This window comes from Apteryx mantelli, chromosome 22 (genome assembly GCF_036417845.1).
Source record: "Apteryx mantelli isolate bAptMan1 chromosome 22, bAptMan1.hap1, whole genome shotgun sequence".
NCBI lineage: Eukaryota > Metazoa > Chordata > Aves > Apterygiformes > Apterygidae > Apteryx > Apteryx mantelli.
Genome location: NC_089999.1, coordinates 7,698,054 through 7,716,721, shown reverse-complemented (window position 1 = coordinate 7,716,721; position 18,668 = coordinate 7,698,054). Strand labels below are relative to the sequence as shown.

At 43.0% G+C, this 18,668-nt stretch overlaps 1 protein-coding gene across 4 annotated transcripts in view; it reads left to right on the top strand.

The window, feature by feature from the left end:
• The window catches only part of AP2B1 (adaptor related protein complex 2 subunit beta 1), an 81,204-nt gene that overhangs the window by 16,888 nt on the left and 45,648 nt on the right, over positions 1-18,668 (top strand). For all 4 annotated transcript variants that reach the window (XM_067309421.1, XM_067309419.1, XM_067309420.1 and 1 more), the window contains exons 6-11: positions 7,009-7,199; positions 9,231-9,452; positions 10,350-10,470; positions 12,709-12,804; positions 17,093-17,208; positions 18,339-18,504. In XM_067309421.1, coding sequence (XP_067165522.1) covers positions 7,009-7,199; positions 9,231-9,452; positions 10,350-10,470; positions 12,709-12,804; positions 17,093-17,208; positions 18,339-18,504 — 912 coding nt within the window. The remainder of the gene's footprint in view (positions 1-7,008; positions 7,200-9,230; positions 9,453-10,349; positions 10,471-12,708; positions 12,805-17,092; positions 17,209-18,338; positions 18,505-18,668) is intronic.

Below are 18,668 nucleotides of genomic sequence, written 5' to 3'. Positions count from 1 at the left end.
TTGGGAGACACCTAATGTTTGTGGGCATCAGCAGGTGCAGTCTGTGCTTGCCCGGTGTTGCAGGGAAGGAGAGCTTTGTTTAGTGCCTGATGAAGCGTAGTGGCCTCGCTTTGGGACTCTTTACAGGGCACTCATGCCGTTTACACGAGGCTGCCCGGGAGGCAGAGCAATACTGTTTGCAAAGTAAGCAGACCCCTGGAGGTAGCGAGATGGAAGTGAAAGGCAGGGCAGGGATAGCTGTCCAAAACAGTGGTTATGTTAATGTATGTGTTGGGATGCTTAGGCAACACCGGAGAACATCAGGGGAGTTTAGAAGCCAGCTTATGTGGCTGTGGTGCAGCAGCTAGATTGCAAAGACTTAAACTGGTGGAGAAGGGAGAGCTGCTGTCTGTAATAGATGGTGGAGCTGCTGGTTAGCCATGCTCCGACCCCATGCGCTCTGCCTGTAGGAGCCCTGTTCAGGCTTCAGGCTGAGCTCCTCCGGGTGTTTCTCCAGACAAAGACTTGTGTGTGTCTGGCTTACCAAGTAGCTGGTTGTTTTCCAGGCTGTCGTCCTGAACAGATCTGAGGGAATTTCAAGCCTGTGCACAGGACCCGATTGTTTTGGTAGGTCCATGGATGAGGGGTGTTGGTCTTGAGCAGTTTGTGTAGAAGTTGTGCTTTTCCCTATCTATTTAATACTAGCAGCCTGGCAGAGAGATGCAATGCATTTGTACAATAATACATGAATTCCCATGACGCCGCAGAGTCTCTCCTTGCAGACCCCTCATTTATAAAGCTTAATTGACAAATTCATCCATCAGAGGCCTGTCGCTTTCCAATTACTGCTACCAGTATGTGTCTAATTTCCAAAGCGTTAGTCTTGCCGAATAGATCATTCCAGGATCTCTAATATCAATCAGGATGCTGTGGGATTTTGTCAACGTGTGTCTAGATGTTACATTTTAAATCAGAACAGACACTTCTAGCTATTGACAAGCACCATTTGTCACAAAATGCTGTGGATATGATGTCTTGCTGCTTTCCCCCTCCCCTCCCTTTAGGGCTACATAAGGTTTTTGATGCTGTTTAGCTGCTGCCATACTTCTAAATAGCCTGCCTGAATGAGAGATAGTGCCCTGTTCGCCACTGGATGGTGCCAGTGAGAACTTCTGCAAGGAAAATTGCTAAGGGCCTTACTGGAAAGCTGGGAAAGAAACCTTCCCAGTATGTGATAGGTGCTTGATCCTGAGGAAAAAAAGGTTGTAGCCAGGCTGGGATGAAGTGAGCTCAGACCACAGTGCTTTCTGGGAGGAAGCATATGGTGTTGCAGACCCTCAGTGGCTTCCTGCAGAGCTTGGTTTCCTGCACTGGGGGCTCAGTCGCACCAAAGAGAAACCCTTTGTATTGGAGCCATCCCTGTATGCCTTCTTGCTGTCCTACCAGAAGAAGCTAATCTATCGGAGGAAGTATGGTTTCCTGTCTTGTACTGGACACAGTCTGGTTTTGCAAGGGATCTGAGAGCAGGACCAGTATTTTGGTCTGCTACAAAGTGGCATTTTTCAGCAGCACCTAGTAGGAGCACAAGAGTGCCAAAACCAGTTTGGGCAAGCATGCCATGGGATGCATAATGTTTTGCCATCACCTCCTGCAAATAAATTCACCCCACTGTTGCAAAAAGCAAGCAGGAGGTCTTTTTTCAGGACCCAGTCACGTACTGATCACTTATCCAGCACTTTGGTTCTAGAGTTTTAGGCACTGAAGTACAATTTCCTGGAATGAAAGTAGTGGAAGATGAATGACTTACCCAGAGCCCTGGAAATCTATCAGAATTAAGGATAAACTGTTGAGCTGTTACTTCCCAAGACTGTACTTGGACCAGGGATGAGTTAGTCTCCCAGAGTTTTAATTTAAAGCTGTGCACGCATTGCATGCATCAGCGGTATCAGAGGTTTTTACAGGCTCTCTGACTTGGCTGCTTGTCCCATTTTAGGAGTTTGTAGACTGTTCCTAGGAAAGCAAAGTGAAAGGAGTGTTTGTAAAGAAAAGATGCATTTAATATGAATAGAAGAACCTACAACATTTGTATGAAGTAGGGTTCTTATACCCAGGTGAGCGAGCTTGTCTTTTTTGGTACTTGTTAGGGACCTTTCAAGCACAAGCACTGTCTGTGGCTGTGAATGTGAGTGACCCTGTAAAATGTGCATCCGTGCAGATGCCCTAATATCGCATCTGGGTGACTCTGTGCTTAATGAAACGAACGCACCATGGGCACTCAAAACGGCGCCTGGTGCCTGGCTCCCTCAAGGAGAGCAGCCTCTAGTATGTGGTGATGGCTGCCTTTCTGCAGCTCCTCTTAATTTTTCCTCTTTTTCTCCATTTCCTCTTAATTTTAGTGGGATGGCAAGTGGAAGGGTCCTGTTTTAAGCAGCAGAACATTGTATTTCATTAACTGCATTGCACACTTGGTTTGATTTCCAATTAGCCTGGGATGCTGGCAAAATAATCCAATTGCTTTGACCGTTTGGTGTTCTAGAACTGCCTAGCTCCCCTCCTGCCCTCCTCCCCAGCTTTTCCATGTGGGTTGATAGACAGACACTCAGGTTTTCACCCACCCCCTTTCCTCCTTGTTAATGTATTTTGTGCCATTTGCTCTGAGCTAAAGGTTTGAGCTGCCAGAAGGAATAACTGGCAAATCTGCATTCCTACCTCTGCAACTTTCCGTGAGGCTGGATCTGCTCTCTGGCTGCAGAGGGTTTGTCTGTAGATGGATTTAACAATGTTGAGGTTTTTTTCATTTTGGGTTTTTTGTTAAATTTGTAACATAGTTATAACTACTTTTTTTTAAGAGCTTGTGAGGCTTAATTACCCATATCCCAGTGACACTTCTGAGAATCTCAGTTTTTGGGGAAGTTCCAGCCAAAAAGCAGGTTTATTGTCATTCAGCTCAACTGGGCTCTAAAGCAATGTTGCTGTGACTGCATTTGAATAATGTTGAAATGTACCCAGGGTGAATTGATTTAAATCAGCAAGCCAGGGAGCTCTGGTGGTTGTTGTTGTTGTTATTATTATTATTATTATTATAATCTTCAATCTGTTCTGCATTTGTACTTTCTAGTTATTTTTTTAGGCTGATTTTCATTGGTTGGTAGGTATTGACTTGCAATTAAGAATGCTGTCTTTAAGCTATGTGAGGCATTTCACCATGCATAATTCCCTATATACACATTTTTATTAAGTGGTTATATAATATACGGTATTCATTCAATTACTTTTTTTTTTTTTTTTACATTTTTTTCCAAGAAAATGGTGATTTACATATTGTTTACTTCATTAACTTTGTCTCAGGTTTGGGTCATGATGCATTTGGATATAAGTGTGGTATTAATTTGCAAGGTTAAGGGTTTTTTTTTTCTTTAAGGTTGTTTCTGTTCATTAATTCTTTTGACTCACAGGTACGGGGCTAGTGGGTTGACCTGTTTTTCATTATTTCTGGGAACTTGCTGGAGGTTAGTTCCTTGTCCTTTTTTGTCTCCTCTTCCAATCTGTGAATTAAAAGTCATTCAGCTCTCAGCTGGTTTCTCATCACACTGAGCCTGTTACATATTTTGAAAAGCAGAAAACATTTTCAGTCTGCAAAAGAAGCTCTTACGTGTAGCTTTTTTTCTCAGCCAAGCTCTGGCCTTAGTTGTGAAACTTCTCTGGTTCCCTGGTCTGGCTTTTTAATTTTGTCCTATACCAGATGCTTTAGCTTTACTTTTAACGTATTCCCCCAACAAATACATTGTTGTTGCTGTATACTGTCAAGGTAAAGAGAAACTGCTGTGTAACTTGTTTTATCACTTTGTGTCTTTTACTTGCTGTTTAATGCAGCTAGACTTTGTTAAGGAAGAAATACCAGCTGAGTTGAAGACTTAAGATTTAGCCTTGAAGTCATAATTTTCTTTGTCCAAGTCTTGTTACCAACATCCATTGGCTTCAACATGTTGCTACTTCTTATGGCATTATTTCTTTCTAAATATTGCTAATGGCATGTACAGGACTGCCAAAGTGTACCAATTGGTTAACCCTGTGATGTCATGCTGGAGTTGGGGTTAACTGGGTTCTGAATGGACTTTTTTAAACCTGACTGATAACCCTGAATATCCTGAAATGTGGACCACCCTTCAGTCTTTGTTTGCGTATCGCCTGAGCTATCACTTAGTGAGAGCTGTCAGCAAAATGGGAATATTTGTGTACTGGAGTGAAACCATGCAGTGGCTGCTTCATACTGCTCTATGTTCCTGTCTTGTAATGAAGCCAGTGGCAGCGCCAATGAAGAGAGGTGAGCGTGCGTACTTGAACCAGTGTTTATGTTGGACTGGTTCCTGAAATCTGTTTTCATTTCAACTGTGCTGCTGCAGCGTGTAAAAAGCCTTGAAGATGCTAAATTATTTTTGTTGGCATACCATAATATATCAATATGTTCAGTGTGAATTGCCAGCAAGTACTTTTTTTAAAATCAGTGTTGCTTAAACTTTGTTGAAGGTATGTCCCCATCCCCTTTTGCCTTGTTTACCATCTTGTCTCCAAGTTGGCAGCAGTGCTGTTCCTCTAAGGTAAGAAGCAAGGACCAGCTGTAGCTGTGGTCTTTGAGTCTACCTTTCCCAGCCAGTCTGGCAGAAGTGAGCTGCCACCTCCTGCAGGACCACCCCTTCCAGCCCTTGTTCTCTAAAGCCCAAGGAGACCATAGCCCATACACTGAGCGATCTGACTGCATCTTGCCATCTCATGCTCTTTTCTTATGAATGTTTTTAATGAGTATCTAACGTACACTTGATCTAGTGGGTTGTGCTTTGGTGTCCGCTCCTCAGCTTTGTCTTGGATGCTTGTGTCTGTATTGCCTTGCTGGTTCCTGAAAAGAGCCTGCAAAAGTAAGACCTCACTTGCAATCAGGTTTGGAGGGGACAGGGCTTGGAGTACTCACATGGCCTAATGACTACAACTAAGGTAGTGCCTGGCAGCTTGAGTTAATTTGCCAAAATTCCTCTCTCTTTTTTCTTAGTACAGTTATTGGGTCATTGTCTGTGGTGCTTTGACTCTCACTTTTTTTTTTTCAAAATGTTTCCCCCCAGACTTCTTTTCAATAAGTACTTTTTCATAATGGCTTCAAAATTCTGAGTTGCTTTTATGGCTTGTCTTCGCTTCCAGATTTCCAAAGTTTAATGAAATTAAAACTGTCTTTTACTTCAATTTTATGCTGAGTGTCACATTAACCATTCTGGAATTAGGCAAATTAAGTAATGGAAAGAATAAGCAGAAATCTTAATAAGTTACTCATTAAAGCAGTGCAGGAAGACAGCAGTTCTGATTGCTAATGATTTCAGTGACAGAAGGTTCATTCAGCTAATGAAATTCATAAAATCTTGGATCAAAATACTATCTCTGACCTCTAGGTGTGAAATGCAAAACAATCAACATTGCTCTGCTTGAGCAGTGACTTTGGAATATATTGGCTTAATGACAAGCAGTGATGGGAACAATGCAGAAAATTTCTTGGTCGCACTGTTCTTGTTTACAGTGTACTGCATTGAAAACCTCTTTAGTCATCCAAAGAATCAGAAGATTTTAGATAAGGTGTTTCTTTGCATTAATCGCACAGAAAATAATGCCAGAAATCTTCATTTTAGCAGGTTTGCACTGGCAGTTGGGCTGGTCATATGATGTACATCATAAAATACATCCAGAAAATGACTTTTATTAGAGTATATATTTTATGTGTCAGATTTGGGCTTAAAGCCCTGTTTTACTTATTGTGTGTTTAAACCAATAAAAGATTTTTTTGTCTCTATATTCTGCAAATCTTCTATTTATGTCTATATATTCTGCAACTCCTCTATTTTAGAAATCTTCACGTCATCTGTTAAAATAACTGTTGAATTTGAGCATGGAAGTAGGAATTAGAAATTTGTGTTGCACTCCCACTTCTCAGTTTTGTCAAGCTGGACTCTTGACCTCCTCTCCATGTCTTCCTGTCATCCGTACTTAGAAAAGGGAAGACCTTATACAGTCTTAAATACAGCAAGAATATTTTCAGTGACGAGTTGTGTTGCAGTGCTTGCTTTAACAGGGCTCCCCAAAGTACCTAGCAGACAAATGGATGCTATGGAGACAACCTGGAATTGAGATATGTCTTGTTAAGAATTTAGCAGGAGAAGCTGTTTTAGGAAGCTGTTTGCTTTCGAACTGGGTGACCTGGTGGAATCTCCATGGAGCTAAAGGCCTGGTGTCTGGCATCCTTTGGTGCAAAGGAGACAGTTCTCATGTCTTCAGTTGTGTTGAGCCGTGTGACGTGGGTCTGCCAAGGGGAAATTGAGCAAGAGGCATCCATCCCTGAACGAGTGGGGTGACTGGTAGCTTTGAGACCTTGACTATATTAGTTAGGTGAGCATCTTGTGGAAGCTGGGGGGAGATGAGGCTTACTTGAAGCTAGCCAGAGTGGAAGTCTGGAGCCTGCAGGAAGGTGAAATATTCTGCTTGTTCCATGGGGACATGCTCTGATGCCATCTCTAGGTTCCTCAGGGGCAATGGCTCTGGAAGTACTGCCTCTTCTAAGGTCTTGGGCCCAGACCCCAGTGCTGTCCAGTGGAGCCTTTTGTTTATCTTTGACAAAAATACTTTCAGGTTGGAATTTCTCTAGAGAAATGCTCTTCACACCCATGCTGGCTTTTGAATGTTTCCCAGGTTTGTCAGCAGCTATCTCCAGCTGTGCTGCTATTCTTGCCCTTCCTCCCTGAGAGACTCTTCTTATTTCAGCAAAGAGTAAATAGCAAGATTACAGTCAAGCGTTGGGCTGTCCAAGTTGTTTGTGGGGTTGTATTGGGTCCCCGAAGGCTCTGATGACTGACGTGGCTGCTGCTGCGTAGTTGATAGTGAGCCAGGATCTCCATGTTTCCCCTCTGTAACCCATGCTAAGCCCAGGTTAATCCCCACTACACCACCAATGACGTGCTAGTGAAGAATGCATCTCCTTGTCTTTTCTTCTCCAAGGTGGTAGCAAATGCTGTCGCTGCCTTGTCTGAGATCAGTGAATCGCATCCCAACAGCAACCTGCTGGATTTGAACCCTCAGAACATTAACAAGCTACTGACGGCTTTAAATGAGTGCACAGAGTGGGGCCAGATCTTCATCCTGGACTGTCTGTCCAACTACAATCCCAAAGATGATCGCGAAGCTCAGAGGTATGTTTGTTCCTGCTGGTGTTTGTGTACGTGTTTCTTACCTTTTCTCTTAAAAGGGTAGATCTTATGGGAACTGGTATTGCTAAGAAGGGATCAGTCCAAAACGATAACAACGGCCAACCTATCTAGAAGCACTGTTTGGAGGATTTTTCTGTTTTAAAGCGGAGCTTTCAAATCTGGCTTTGCTATGTCAAGAGGCAAGAAGCCCTTATAGGTGTGGGAGCTTCTTCACAGAAGTGTTTTCCATAATGCTTTAGGTCCGAGACTAGAATATTTTTTCCAACTGAAAGCTAGTCTGTGGTATCGTAGAACAGAAAATAAAGAATGAATTTTTTTTATCACTCCGAAATCACACTTTTACTTATACCTTTAGCTGCAATGGCTAAAGCTGCATACAAAGACCTTTATTTAAGTAACGAGGTGTGTATTCCTGCACTTTAGGCCTCCTCCTGATCTGTGTCTGAAATCACAAAAAGTCAGATTATGTCCCTAGGGGAACAAGGAACCAGCAAGGAAAATTACTTGGAGCTGGGGAATTCTCAAACTTGCTATATTTCATGTAAATAAGGGGAGGAAGGACACGATCCCCCATGAAAAGTTCTGGACAGGCCTCTTTTGTTTCAGAGGGTTTCTTCAGTGAGTCTTTTTTTTGAGACAGAACAGATAATCCGCTTTTTTTTTTTAAGGGGTGGAGGAAGAAGAGGAAAAAAAAGCCTGCTAGTAGTCTTGCTGACTCTCTTTTTTTTTTTTCTTCCTTTCTTTCTTTCTTTCTCTCCCCACCATGCCTTGTGCTCTAAGATCCTGTGCCAGAAAGCAGCTGTTAATGAGTGCTAGAAACCTGCAGAGATTCCCCAGGGTGCCAGGCCTGTATTATCCTTTGTCAGAACAGGACTGCTAGTTTGAACAACTGTGAACGCGTCCCAGTTCCTCCTATTTCATTCCTCTAAAGAGTGGTGTATAAGACTGGATGGGCAGTAACTACTCTTACTCCTTTGTGTGGAGTTTGGCTCCTAGAGCCCTGATCGTAAGAGCCTGCCTTTTTTTCAGAGAGGAGAATGAAAGCATCTAGTTTTATGTAGTGTTGCAGGAAGGCTGGTGTCATTACCCTTGTGCATGGAGAAACTGAGGCACGGGGATATGAAGCCAGCTGGGCCTGCCAGGTGACCTTGAGCAGTGGCAGCTGGGGACTGTCCCCTCTGGACTGATTTCCAGATTCACGCGCTCTTCATTTAGCCATGCTGCCTCCCCTCCCCTCCCCTCCAGGGTGGCTGAAAGCAAATCTTTCAGAGAAAGAAACTTTAGGGAGGCACAGATGGGAATAAGACTGTTCTGGGTTAGCAATATGCAGGAGGGGGTGGGAAAAAACTTGACAGATGCTGTAAGAAAGACCATATGAACCCGAACTTCCTTTCTGCCTAGGGTGGGTTGTCTAGGATGTTACTGGTTATAGCATCCACTGAGGCAAGTGGTGAAGCTGAGACTTGGGAGGATATTTGGGTCATTCTTTCCCTATCCCTTCAAAGTAACAGAAACCTTTTCTTGCAGAAACAAATGGTTGAAATGGCAGCAACCCCCAAGCAAGCCAGAAGTGTCTATCACCCCCAAAGGATTATATGGGAGATAGTGTTTTTCTGGTAGCTGTTGTGTTAAAGCTGTGTTCATAAGTGACAGATGAGATCACAGAAGTAGGAGAGAATACCATGAGGCAAAGACAGAGAAAGCTAATAACTGAACATGCATTGGGACTGTGATGCTGAGAGCTGGGAGAGTTTCTGAGCTAAGTGTGACAGGAGAGAAAGTTGAAGCTGTGTGAGAAGTCATTTTTATTTGCTTCCTGCTGTGTTCAGGAAAGCAGGATTTTTGTCTGTTCTTTATAAATAAAACCAAAGAAGTGCCTGAATTGCCTGAAGAAGCTGTCTTCAGCTCCTTGTCTCAATATGAATCGCATACAATTTCTTAAATACAGATAAGATCTGAAATGTTCGATACCCTGAAATAAATGCGAACCCTCTCATACTCCTCTGTCTCTAGTATTTGTGAACGGGTGACCCCTCGGCTGTCTCATGCCAACTCGGCGGTGGTGCTATCAGCAGTGAAAGTCTTGATGAAGTTCCTGGAGCTTTTACCCAAGGACTCTGACTATTACAACATGCTGCTAAAGAAACTCGCCCCTCCTCTGGTTACCCTGCTGTCTGGAGAGCCTGAAGTTCAGTATGTTGCCCTGAGGAACATCAACTTGATCGTGCAGAAAAGGTAAAGCCTCAAAGGGCTGTTGTTCCTGGGTGTGGAAGGGCATCCGTTTATCTCATACCTTCAGATGTTTCCACATGCACAGAACTGCATTTAATCCAGGTTCATATCCCCCTGAGGGATGAATTAAGCAGTCTCCTGACACTAGTAGCCTGGATTCATTTTGTTTTTACAGCTAATGAACGGTCTTTTCATACAGTATTTCTTTAGCTGCCTCTCTCTTCACTGCCTTTTTTAAGAGCAGTAAGAAATGTGTTCCCACCACACCATAAATCAGATTGCAAACAGCAGGGAGAGTGTAACTGTAGAGTTCATGGTAACTTGTAGAAACATGGAGATGTCCCTTATGCCATTCTCTCTTCAGCACAGAAGCAGCAGGATGGTGACATACTGATGTACAAAGGACTGGGTTGTGTTTTTTCTTCTCCAGTTTATTCCCATTTGCATGCTTAAATATTGTTTCTTCTCATTGGAGAGGGGCAGTTATACTTTGGGCAGAGTTACTGTGCACTGGCACAGGTGTCTTGCAAGTGAAAGAAGAAAACTGGTTTGTAGGTGGGTTTTGCGTTGAGGTAAGGATGTTATTGTTTCACTGAAAATACGTCTGCTGTATGCTAGTGGATAGTTCAGCAGCCCAAATGGAGGAGGTGGAGATGTAGGTACCATTAGAGAGACTTGAGATACACATTTTGTATTTTTAAAAAAAATCTTTTCTCCAGCCTTCTAACTTTCAAACTGTTGTTCTCCTTGGTTTGCATGTCCTGAACGTGAAATCACACCATTCTGTTTCCCAGCAAAAGTTTTGGGTAGTTTTCTAAACCAAAGATACTTCTGATTAGGATAGCAGCCCATTCTTTTTACTAGTCTTGGGTGAAACAATATTCTGTATATGTTCTGCAGGCCTGAAATCCTGAAGCAGGAAATAAAGGTGTTCTTTGTGAAGTATAACGACCCCATCTATGTCAAATTGGAGAAACTGGACATCATGATCCGCCTAGCTTCTCAAGCAAACATTGCCCAGGTCAGCTGATCAAACTCTTAAGGGTCCTGCGTGTGTTCTGGGGATGGCAAACTTGCTCTGCTGGTCCTTAAAAGAGGATGTATGCAACTACCTCTAGTCTTCTCCTGGCTACTAAGCAGCACTATCCCTGGTATCATGCTCTTTGCAGCTACAAAGTGGGAAGTGCTGGAATTTGCTTTGCATTTTAAATGTTAATAGTATGGTAACTTTAAATGTTAATAGTATGATATGTCTTGCATTGTGACTGTTAGGTAGATCTTGTTTTACAGATTATAATTCTGGGAGGAGAGCTGATGTCTCCTATCACATGAGTCACTGCAAGAGCTGGGGTTAGAATGAGAGGCTTGTTTCAAGTGTGAGAGGTGTGCCTGTAACAGGCATTCAGGAAGGTCAGACATTACTGAGCTGTGAATTTCAAGTGTGTTAAGCTCTTTAAATCCTCACACAGGCACTCTTCAGAGCTAAAATAACCTTGATTTTCCTTAGCTTGCTTCCAAAGTGGAAACTGCACAAAGCTAAACAAACTGAATTGAGACCACTTTAAATCCAAAGAGAATCTACACTGTGATGTAGCTTAATCCAGATTCCTTTAAGAGGGTAAGTGTTCCTGAATGGCATTCTGTCCTCAAGGCCTAAAACTAATGCAGAATGATTAATGCCTCTGGTTAATGCTATCCTAATTGTCATAGAGCAACTTCATTTAACGTGATGCTTTTAAGCCATTCTCTTCAGGGAATGCGCATAACTTTATTTAAACAGAACACAGCAATACGTGCCTCTTTTGTTCTGAGAACGTGGAATATACTTTTAAAAAAATCAGTTGCCAAGAGAATGTATTCAGAATTTTCTATTTACTCTTGGCAGGCTCCACACCATTTTTAATGCACTGTGTTTAGGTAATGCAGGTCCTTTGGGAGAAAGGCAGTGGTGTCTGGAGGACTGAGCTTGGAACTGGGATCTTCAGACTAATGAATCCCTGCCTGGTTCTGAAGAGGCATTCCTAAAACAGGCCAAGCTTCCTCAGAAATACCCCCAAAATTGAGACCCACTGAGACCAGGCTTCTACACCGTTTTTCCCTGTGTCACTTGTCAAGACCCTTCTTTTCCGTGTCTGTTCTAGCCCAAGACAATCAACTAGTTGTATCTGAGGTGCTTAGACTTGGGTGGTATTTGAAAAGCATAAGCTACTGAACCAGGGTGCTCTGGGTATGGTGCACATGCATCATCCAAGGAAATAATAAAACTTCAAAACAGAGATGTCCTGTCTATTCCTGTGGATTTATTTGTCTGCAGTCTGGCCCTTCAAGGCCTCTTTGTCTTGTCATTGTTCTGAGCAATTGACACCGACTGCAGATTTTTCAAACTGTCTCGCGTTGTGCTGCTGCCTTCTCCTTTGCAATCTATTTGTGACATCACACGAAATCCCTGATGTCATAGTGTGACGTGAGAAACTGAAACAAATGAGACTTTGAGGTAATAGAAATTCTGTGGGGTCGTCTTTTAAAATCACTTTTTCTAAGCCAAGTGATTTATTTAAGATAAAATAGCTTTTTAGTTAGTGGTCTGTAAAATCCCAGCAGGTCCTCATTTAAGCCCTTGTTCAGTTCCCATTATCAAAAAAAAAAAGAGACAAAAACGTAAAGTTAGTTCTTAAGAGGAAAAAATCTTCATGCTGTTATTAATCTCTGTACAGGTATTGCAAGGTGTCCTCAGATCTCCTTCTCCTCCTTTTGGATCCCATAGGGATCCAAGGTTGCACTTCAGCACAGAAAAGGAGAGGCCAGAAATGTTGTTGCTTAGAGTTTTGCTTACAGTGAATGTAGAACAATCAGTACAATAAATTGTACATAATGTCTATGCACATGGATATATGACCCCTACTTTCCTATATCTTCTAGTGTCAGAAGGAGTAGTAACGTTTGTTTGGCAGGGCTGGCTTCACCTCCAGCTGTTGGTCAGGGGAACCTGAGAATCCTCTATCTCTAGCCATCTTTTGGCTTCAGCCAGGCTGAAACAAGTCTTACTGCCTAATCCAAACCCTTTCTTCTCCAGGCAGCAGTGGGTTTCAGAGAAAGAGATTGTAGAGTTTGACTGTGTTAACTTTGCGTATGGATAGCTGTGGAAGAATACATCCCGCTTATGTTCTGGTATCCAAGTGGCGTGGCTAGTTAGACTGGGATGTTCTGCCATATCATTTCTGTGACCCCAGGACTCACGTTGGTGTATTTTTCTCTGCAGGTCCTGGCAGAACTCAAGGAATATGCTACTGAGGTGGATGTTGACTTTGTGCGCAAGGCTGTCCGAGCAATTGGGCGCTGTGCCATCAAGGTTGAGGCAAGTATCTGAAATTTGAGGTTTTCTGTGGTTCTCAGACTCCAGAAACAATGTTGGGCTCCTCCTTCTCATCCCTGCTTGGTACACAAGGTTTCCTTGTTCCTGTGTTAGACATCAAGTGCCCTGGATACGTTAGGATCGGGCCAAAGCCTCAGCTGAACAGTAGGACTCGTGAGCTCCAGCTGAGTACATCATAGGAGGGTGTTTTGCTTCTTTCAGACCTCAGCTTGCAGGCAGAGCAAGGCAGCAAAAGCATCCTTGATGGGATTTTTACTGTATTGGCTTCAGTGGAACAATGACCATTTGTCCTTGAAGGCCTTTTTTAGTAGCTATAGACCTTTTGAAGGGGGAAGGAAAGAAAGATTGTGCAGAGGAGCTCAGTATTATGAAATGTTTTGCACCTCCGGCTTCAGCTGAGTAGAACATATGTATAGAATTGCAGAGGTTTTTGGTGCTTTAGAACAACTTGCTCAGAGACAGTCAGAGTGACTGTATCTGCTTATCTAGTTTCAAGGGTCCGTATAGCTTGTGGCTTTGTTTAGAGTGTTCTCTTTAGCCGAGCTACTTATGCAAATAAGTTTCCAAGAACCTTTGTAGCTATCCAAAACAGCAGTTTGAAATGTCCTCTGCCAGTTGAAGATCCACCAAAATACTTGTAAGAGAATATTTAAACGGTATCCCTGTTAATTTCCCTGTAAATAAATCTAGTGTGCCTGACAGGAGCTCAGAAAACTTGTGAAGAGAGAAGACACGTATGCTGTGGTCTTGGTACTTGTCAATAAACTGATAAATGAATGTGAAATGCCACGTAAGTGGTCTAATTTCAGTTGAGCTCATTTAGCTCTTGCTAAAGTGTGTTCCCATGAGCATTAACTGACAGCAGATTTAAATAAAACCTAATCATGCCTGGCTGAGTATAGTGTCAGTGCACAAGTTTCCCTTGTTTCAGCTAAACTACTGTATGCCTGCCTAAAGAGGACACCAATTTCTGTTCTCTTGAAAGAATCAGCCACCTTTTCCCATACAGCCTGCTGGTCTGGTCCCTCCTTCGACTTATCGCTGCAAAGGGCTTTCTTTTAAATGGGACTGACTGAGTGGGTGGTCACTGCTCTATTTCATGCCTGCAGTTCCAAAAAAACCTCAATGTAACAAAAGAAAAAGAGTGCTCCATCTGCATTACACACAGGCAGGAGGCTGTCTGCATAGAGCTGCAGGGGTGACAGCAGAAAAGGCTCTCGCGCATGAAAGAGGGCTACTGAGAAGTTAAAAAGCTGGTGGCAGCCCCTTTTGTAGGGGTGCTGCTGTGTTGGGAAGGGGGAGGTGTGTTGGGCCTGTGTGGTTTCAGATAAAAGATGGTGTATTCCTACAGCATCAAGATGTTTTGAAAGGTCTTACCTTTTCTCACCCTCATCCCCAGCACTTTTCCTCCCCACCCTGATACCATGACAGAGTTGCATTCAGTCTGCAAAAGACTAATAATAATGTCACAGCAAATTTGCAGTGACTATCTAACTATTTACTTTTGTATTTCCCAATAACTTGAGTTAACTCTTCTTTTTTTTAAGCAGCACTCCTTTGAAGACACTGCTGCTAAAGATTAGGTCTGTTTACTCCTTGACAAGAGCCATATTTAAAAGAGGGCAAGTACAGAACAACTCGCTACACTGTCCTCGTTGCTAGGTTAATCCCTGTGCCCAGTGCATCTGTGTTTACTAGAGGCTGTTTGCTCTGTGAGTTATGACTAATGGAAGAGTTTCAGCATTCTCGCAGCCCTTGGTGTCCAAGTTCCCAAGGCTTAGAAATCTGCTTTTTGACATAGGGCACAGCCAGCAGGAGCTTTTGATGAATGAGTATTCACAGGGAACCTACCTTTTATTTAATTGTCTCTCTTAGAAGAGCAAGCTAGTAAATAAATTTGTATCTGCTGTGACTTGAGCCTTAGAGCCAGTGTGGCGTTACCTGCACTGCATAACAGAGCATAGGACAAACAGCAGAGGTAGCACTCATTTTGGAAGTGTAAGCAGTGCACATGTTGAACAGCAAGGCTGATGGATTTTGCCCAGGCTTAAGTAGTCATACTGGTTTGGGGGATGTCAGAAGAGCATCATTTCATGCAGATAGGCTTGCTAAGGTAGAGTTAGCTTGGGGATGTCTACATCGAAGTGGTGTAGCCAGACTTGACAGCATGAGGTGAAGGTATCTGTGATTTGTGGGTTGGTTTGCTTCACTGACAGCATTAGGTGAAGATGGCATCTGATGCTTTGATTGTAAGGAAAGAGGCTTTGCTCATATTCCCTTTAGGCCTCTGAGGAAGAGTACATGAAGAGGACGCAGTAGGTAGTGATTCCTGTAGAGCAAAGGAGAAGCAGCAGGAACTATATTAGAGGGGGATTTGTCTCAATTCCAGGAGATTCCGCTAGCAGCCCAGCTCTTAGAAATCTTTGAGGGTTATGACAGTGTGTGAGGTATGATTACTTCAGTAATCTTTCAGGCTTTCATTTGATTAGTAGAGAACAACAAAGTAAGTTTGGCATTGGTTTGTTGTTCTTCCTCACTCCAACTTGAGAGCTGCTCTGGCTGGGGCACTCTTTCGTGTCAGTTTGCAAAGCACAGCAGTCCTCAGGGATGTCCACCTTCAAATAGTGACGTGTTTACAAGGGATGAGATGAACTGAGATGTGCTTTGTTACAGGGACTTGACTGCTTTACTGTGCATGTGGCAGCTTGCTTTCCAAGGGACTCTTGAGCTAAAAATCAATACTGCGTGTTTCAAAGTAAATGTTGTGCCCTTCTTGAAAAATCAGGTTTCAAAGAATCTAAGGAGGAGAAAATGTGAACCTTAATATTCTTTTCCTTGAGTTTCTCAGCTCTTGAAGCTTTGCTAGTTGTATTTGGCACCACTGCACTGCTTGAGTTGCAAGCAGTGGGTGATGCTATAGATTCTATAGAGTTGAGTTGGCTTAAGAAGGATTTAGCTTGAGTGGTCTTTAAGATCGCCTGGCTTTTAGGGCAGTTTGCAAAGACAGAGCAAATGCTGGTTTAAAAGGGGTGTCCTCTTTTGCCTGATTCCCATGCTAGCATTTCCACTGTTTGGTGTGCTTGTAGGTTGCATTGGTATGGTACCACTGCTATGGTCACATGGGCAAAAAGTCACAAAGAGGTTTTAGTCTCTGCTTGTCCCAAATTCAGATCTACAAGTCTTGAGGTTTGTCCTTGAGATTTTGCCCATTCTCAAAAAAATTATTTCTCTGACTTATTTAAATGCCATTTCATTCCTCCTCCTCTACTCAGCCTTCAAGTTCTTCCAAAAATGAAGGGGACTATTAGCTCACTTGAACTGAAAAATCCACCTACGTTGCTATTGTTTGTACCCTACAAGGTTTGTCTCGATACTGAATGCTTTATGAATGTTCTGGTGGTGATTGCCTAGGCAGGGTCGTGAGCAGTCTGCTTCTCACATTAATCACCAGCTGTGTAATGAAGCTTCATATGTGCTCTGTTAATAGCCAAATCACTATCCTTATTCCAGGCTCTCCAGTGTTGGAGTTTGCTCTTCTGATGTCCTGCCTCACTGTGCTATTGGGAATTGACCTCCCTGAATTTTCTGCCTTTAATTCCAGTTCTGGTTCATGGAGTATTCCAGTGCCTAGCTGTTGTTATCTTACAGTGCCTGTGGCTGGGAATTTTGAGTTATTTAATGTGAAAGCTGCAATAGCAAGACCAGATTTCCGTTTATAGCTTCACACATTGGTAGTGACCTTATCCCAAAGATAGCGAATCTGCTGCTGTTCTTGCAACATGTTTGGTAGCATGCCTTACTTCCACCTTCTTCTTTCTTCCCCAGACACCTTCCAGCAGTCCTTGTCAAAATGCTCCCACCTTTGGTTGCCGTGGCTTAGGCAAGTCCAAGAGAGCTCATTCAGTGACCTGTTTTGACTGCTAGCCAGCAAGAAGGTGGTATAAGTAGTAATGTGGGCAATGTTCTTAATGTCTTTTGTGTGATGATCCAACCACCTACTGGCACAGTTGCTTCAATCACTTCACTTATTGCAGGAGTTGGAGTCAGCAGGTATCTCCATTGTACAGCATCATAAATTCCCTAGTAGTACACAAGCACTGGTCACCATCAAGGGTATTCTGGACACACAAGTTGGTAGCTGTTGTGCTTTTATTTCTCCCCTCTGGTGCCCTTTGATAGGCATCCCCGATGCCTCAGTGTGTGTGCCGTGGGCTGGGAGGGTTTTTTTTCTCAACTTGTTTTAATTGTGGTGTTCTGCTCTTCTCTCTAGCAATCTGCAGAGCGCTGTGTGAGCACACTGCTAGATCTCATCCAGACCAAGGTCAACTATGTGGTCCAGGAGGCCATTGTAGTCATCAGGGACATCTTCCGCAAGTACCCCAACAAGTATGTGAAAGTCCTACAAGGCTTTTGGAAGCCTTAGTCAGCTAGCGTGAGAGTAGAACAATGCAAAACTCGCTCAGTACAGCTTTCCAGGGGCACTGAAGTGAAGGTGGCCATCTTTCTGAAAAGCAGTGTCCCTTCTGAGCCTAGCACTCTAGGAATCAAATATCAACTCTGGACAAGATGTATGCACGACACAGAATTAGTTTGAATTGAAAATCTCCCCCTCCACCTTGATGCTGAGTATAAGCCTTCATCAAAACCTATGGATTTCCTATAGGAAATGTCACAAAAGAGATTTGACCAAGTTTTACAGCATCACCCTTCTGGTTTTGCTTGTATCCTCTAGAAGGTTTATACACAATCTCCTGAGAGGGTGTTCATGGCTTTCACAATCTGAGATCCCAGCTAGATCATGCTGAGCAAAATTCTGCTGGCTTTCTCTGTATCAAGTGTTCTGTCTGGCTTTGGCAGTACTCGGCTTCTTTTAAGCTCTTTGTGCAACAAGGATTTGTCTCTTTAGCTACAGAATAACACACCAATGCCTCTCAGCAGAGGCTTCATGAACATCTAAAAAGTAGTATTGGACATCTGCAGGTGCCTCTGGCAATTTCTGTTGTCTGTTGCAAGATAGACTGACTGCTTACAATAGGGATACTCATGTGTGGGGATGAGGAGAAACTAAACAAATGGTGTGCAATGTCTGTTTAATAGCAAAGCATTGGGGAAAGATAATATCCAGTTTAGAGCTACCAGTCGGGAAGAGATGCTAGTGAAGCTGCAAGATCTGATTCAGTCTCATGGGGAGCTGGATTGAACTGTTGGATCAAATGTTCCTTTTACCAGAAAGAAAGGGAGGCAACTTTGCATCTTGAATTCCTCATCTGGGTGCTCTTGCTGATTAAAGAAATGGCAGAGCTCTTGAGCTTGTGAAATCCTAGCACTCAACATGGAAAAAGAAAATGCATAGAAATTATCTTGTGTAGCTGAGTGAAATACTGCTTGCTGCATGTTGCATAGAAATACAAGACATTATAATTCAGTGCAGGATTCTCTGCCGAATGATGTGAGCTGAGATGGAGTAACACAAGTTGAATTCACCCCAGTAATCTATCTGTGCTCTGACAAATCAGGTATGAAAGCATCATTGCCACTCTGTGCGAGAACCTAGATTCCCTGGATGAACCTGATGCCAGAGCTGCCATGATCTGGATAGTGGGTGAATATGCGGAAAGAATTGACAATGCTGATGAGCTGTTAGAGAGCTTTTTGGAGGGCTTCCATGATGAAAGTACCCAGGTAAAATTGTGCTTTCCATTTTTATCTGTATGTGTGACATGCAGTGTATGTATGGAACTGACTGTAAATATTACTGCAGTTGTCAGAAAATACCTCCCAATGAAAATTTCAGTATTTGGCTAAAATAAAACTTATGGGAGTCTATAGATGTTCTCTGTGGTCTG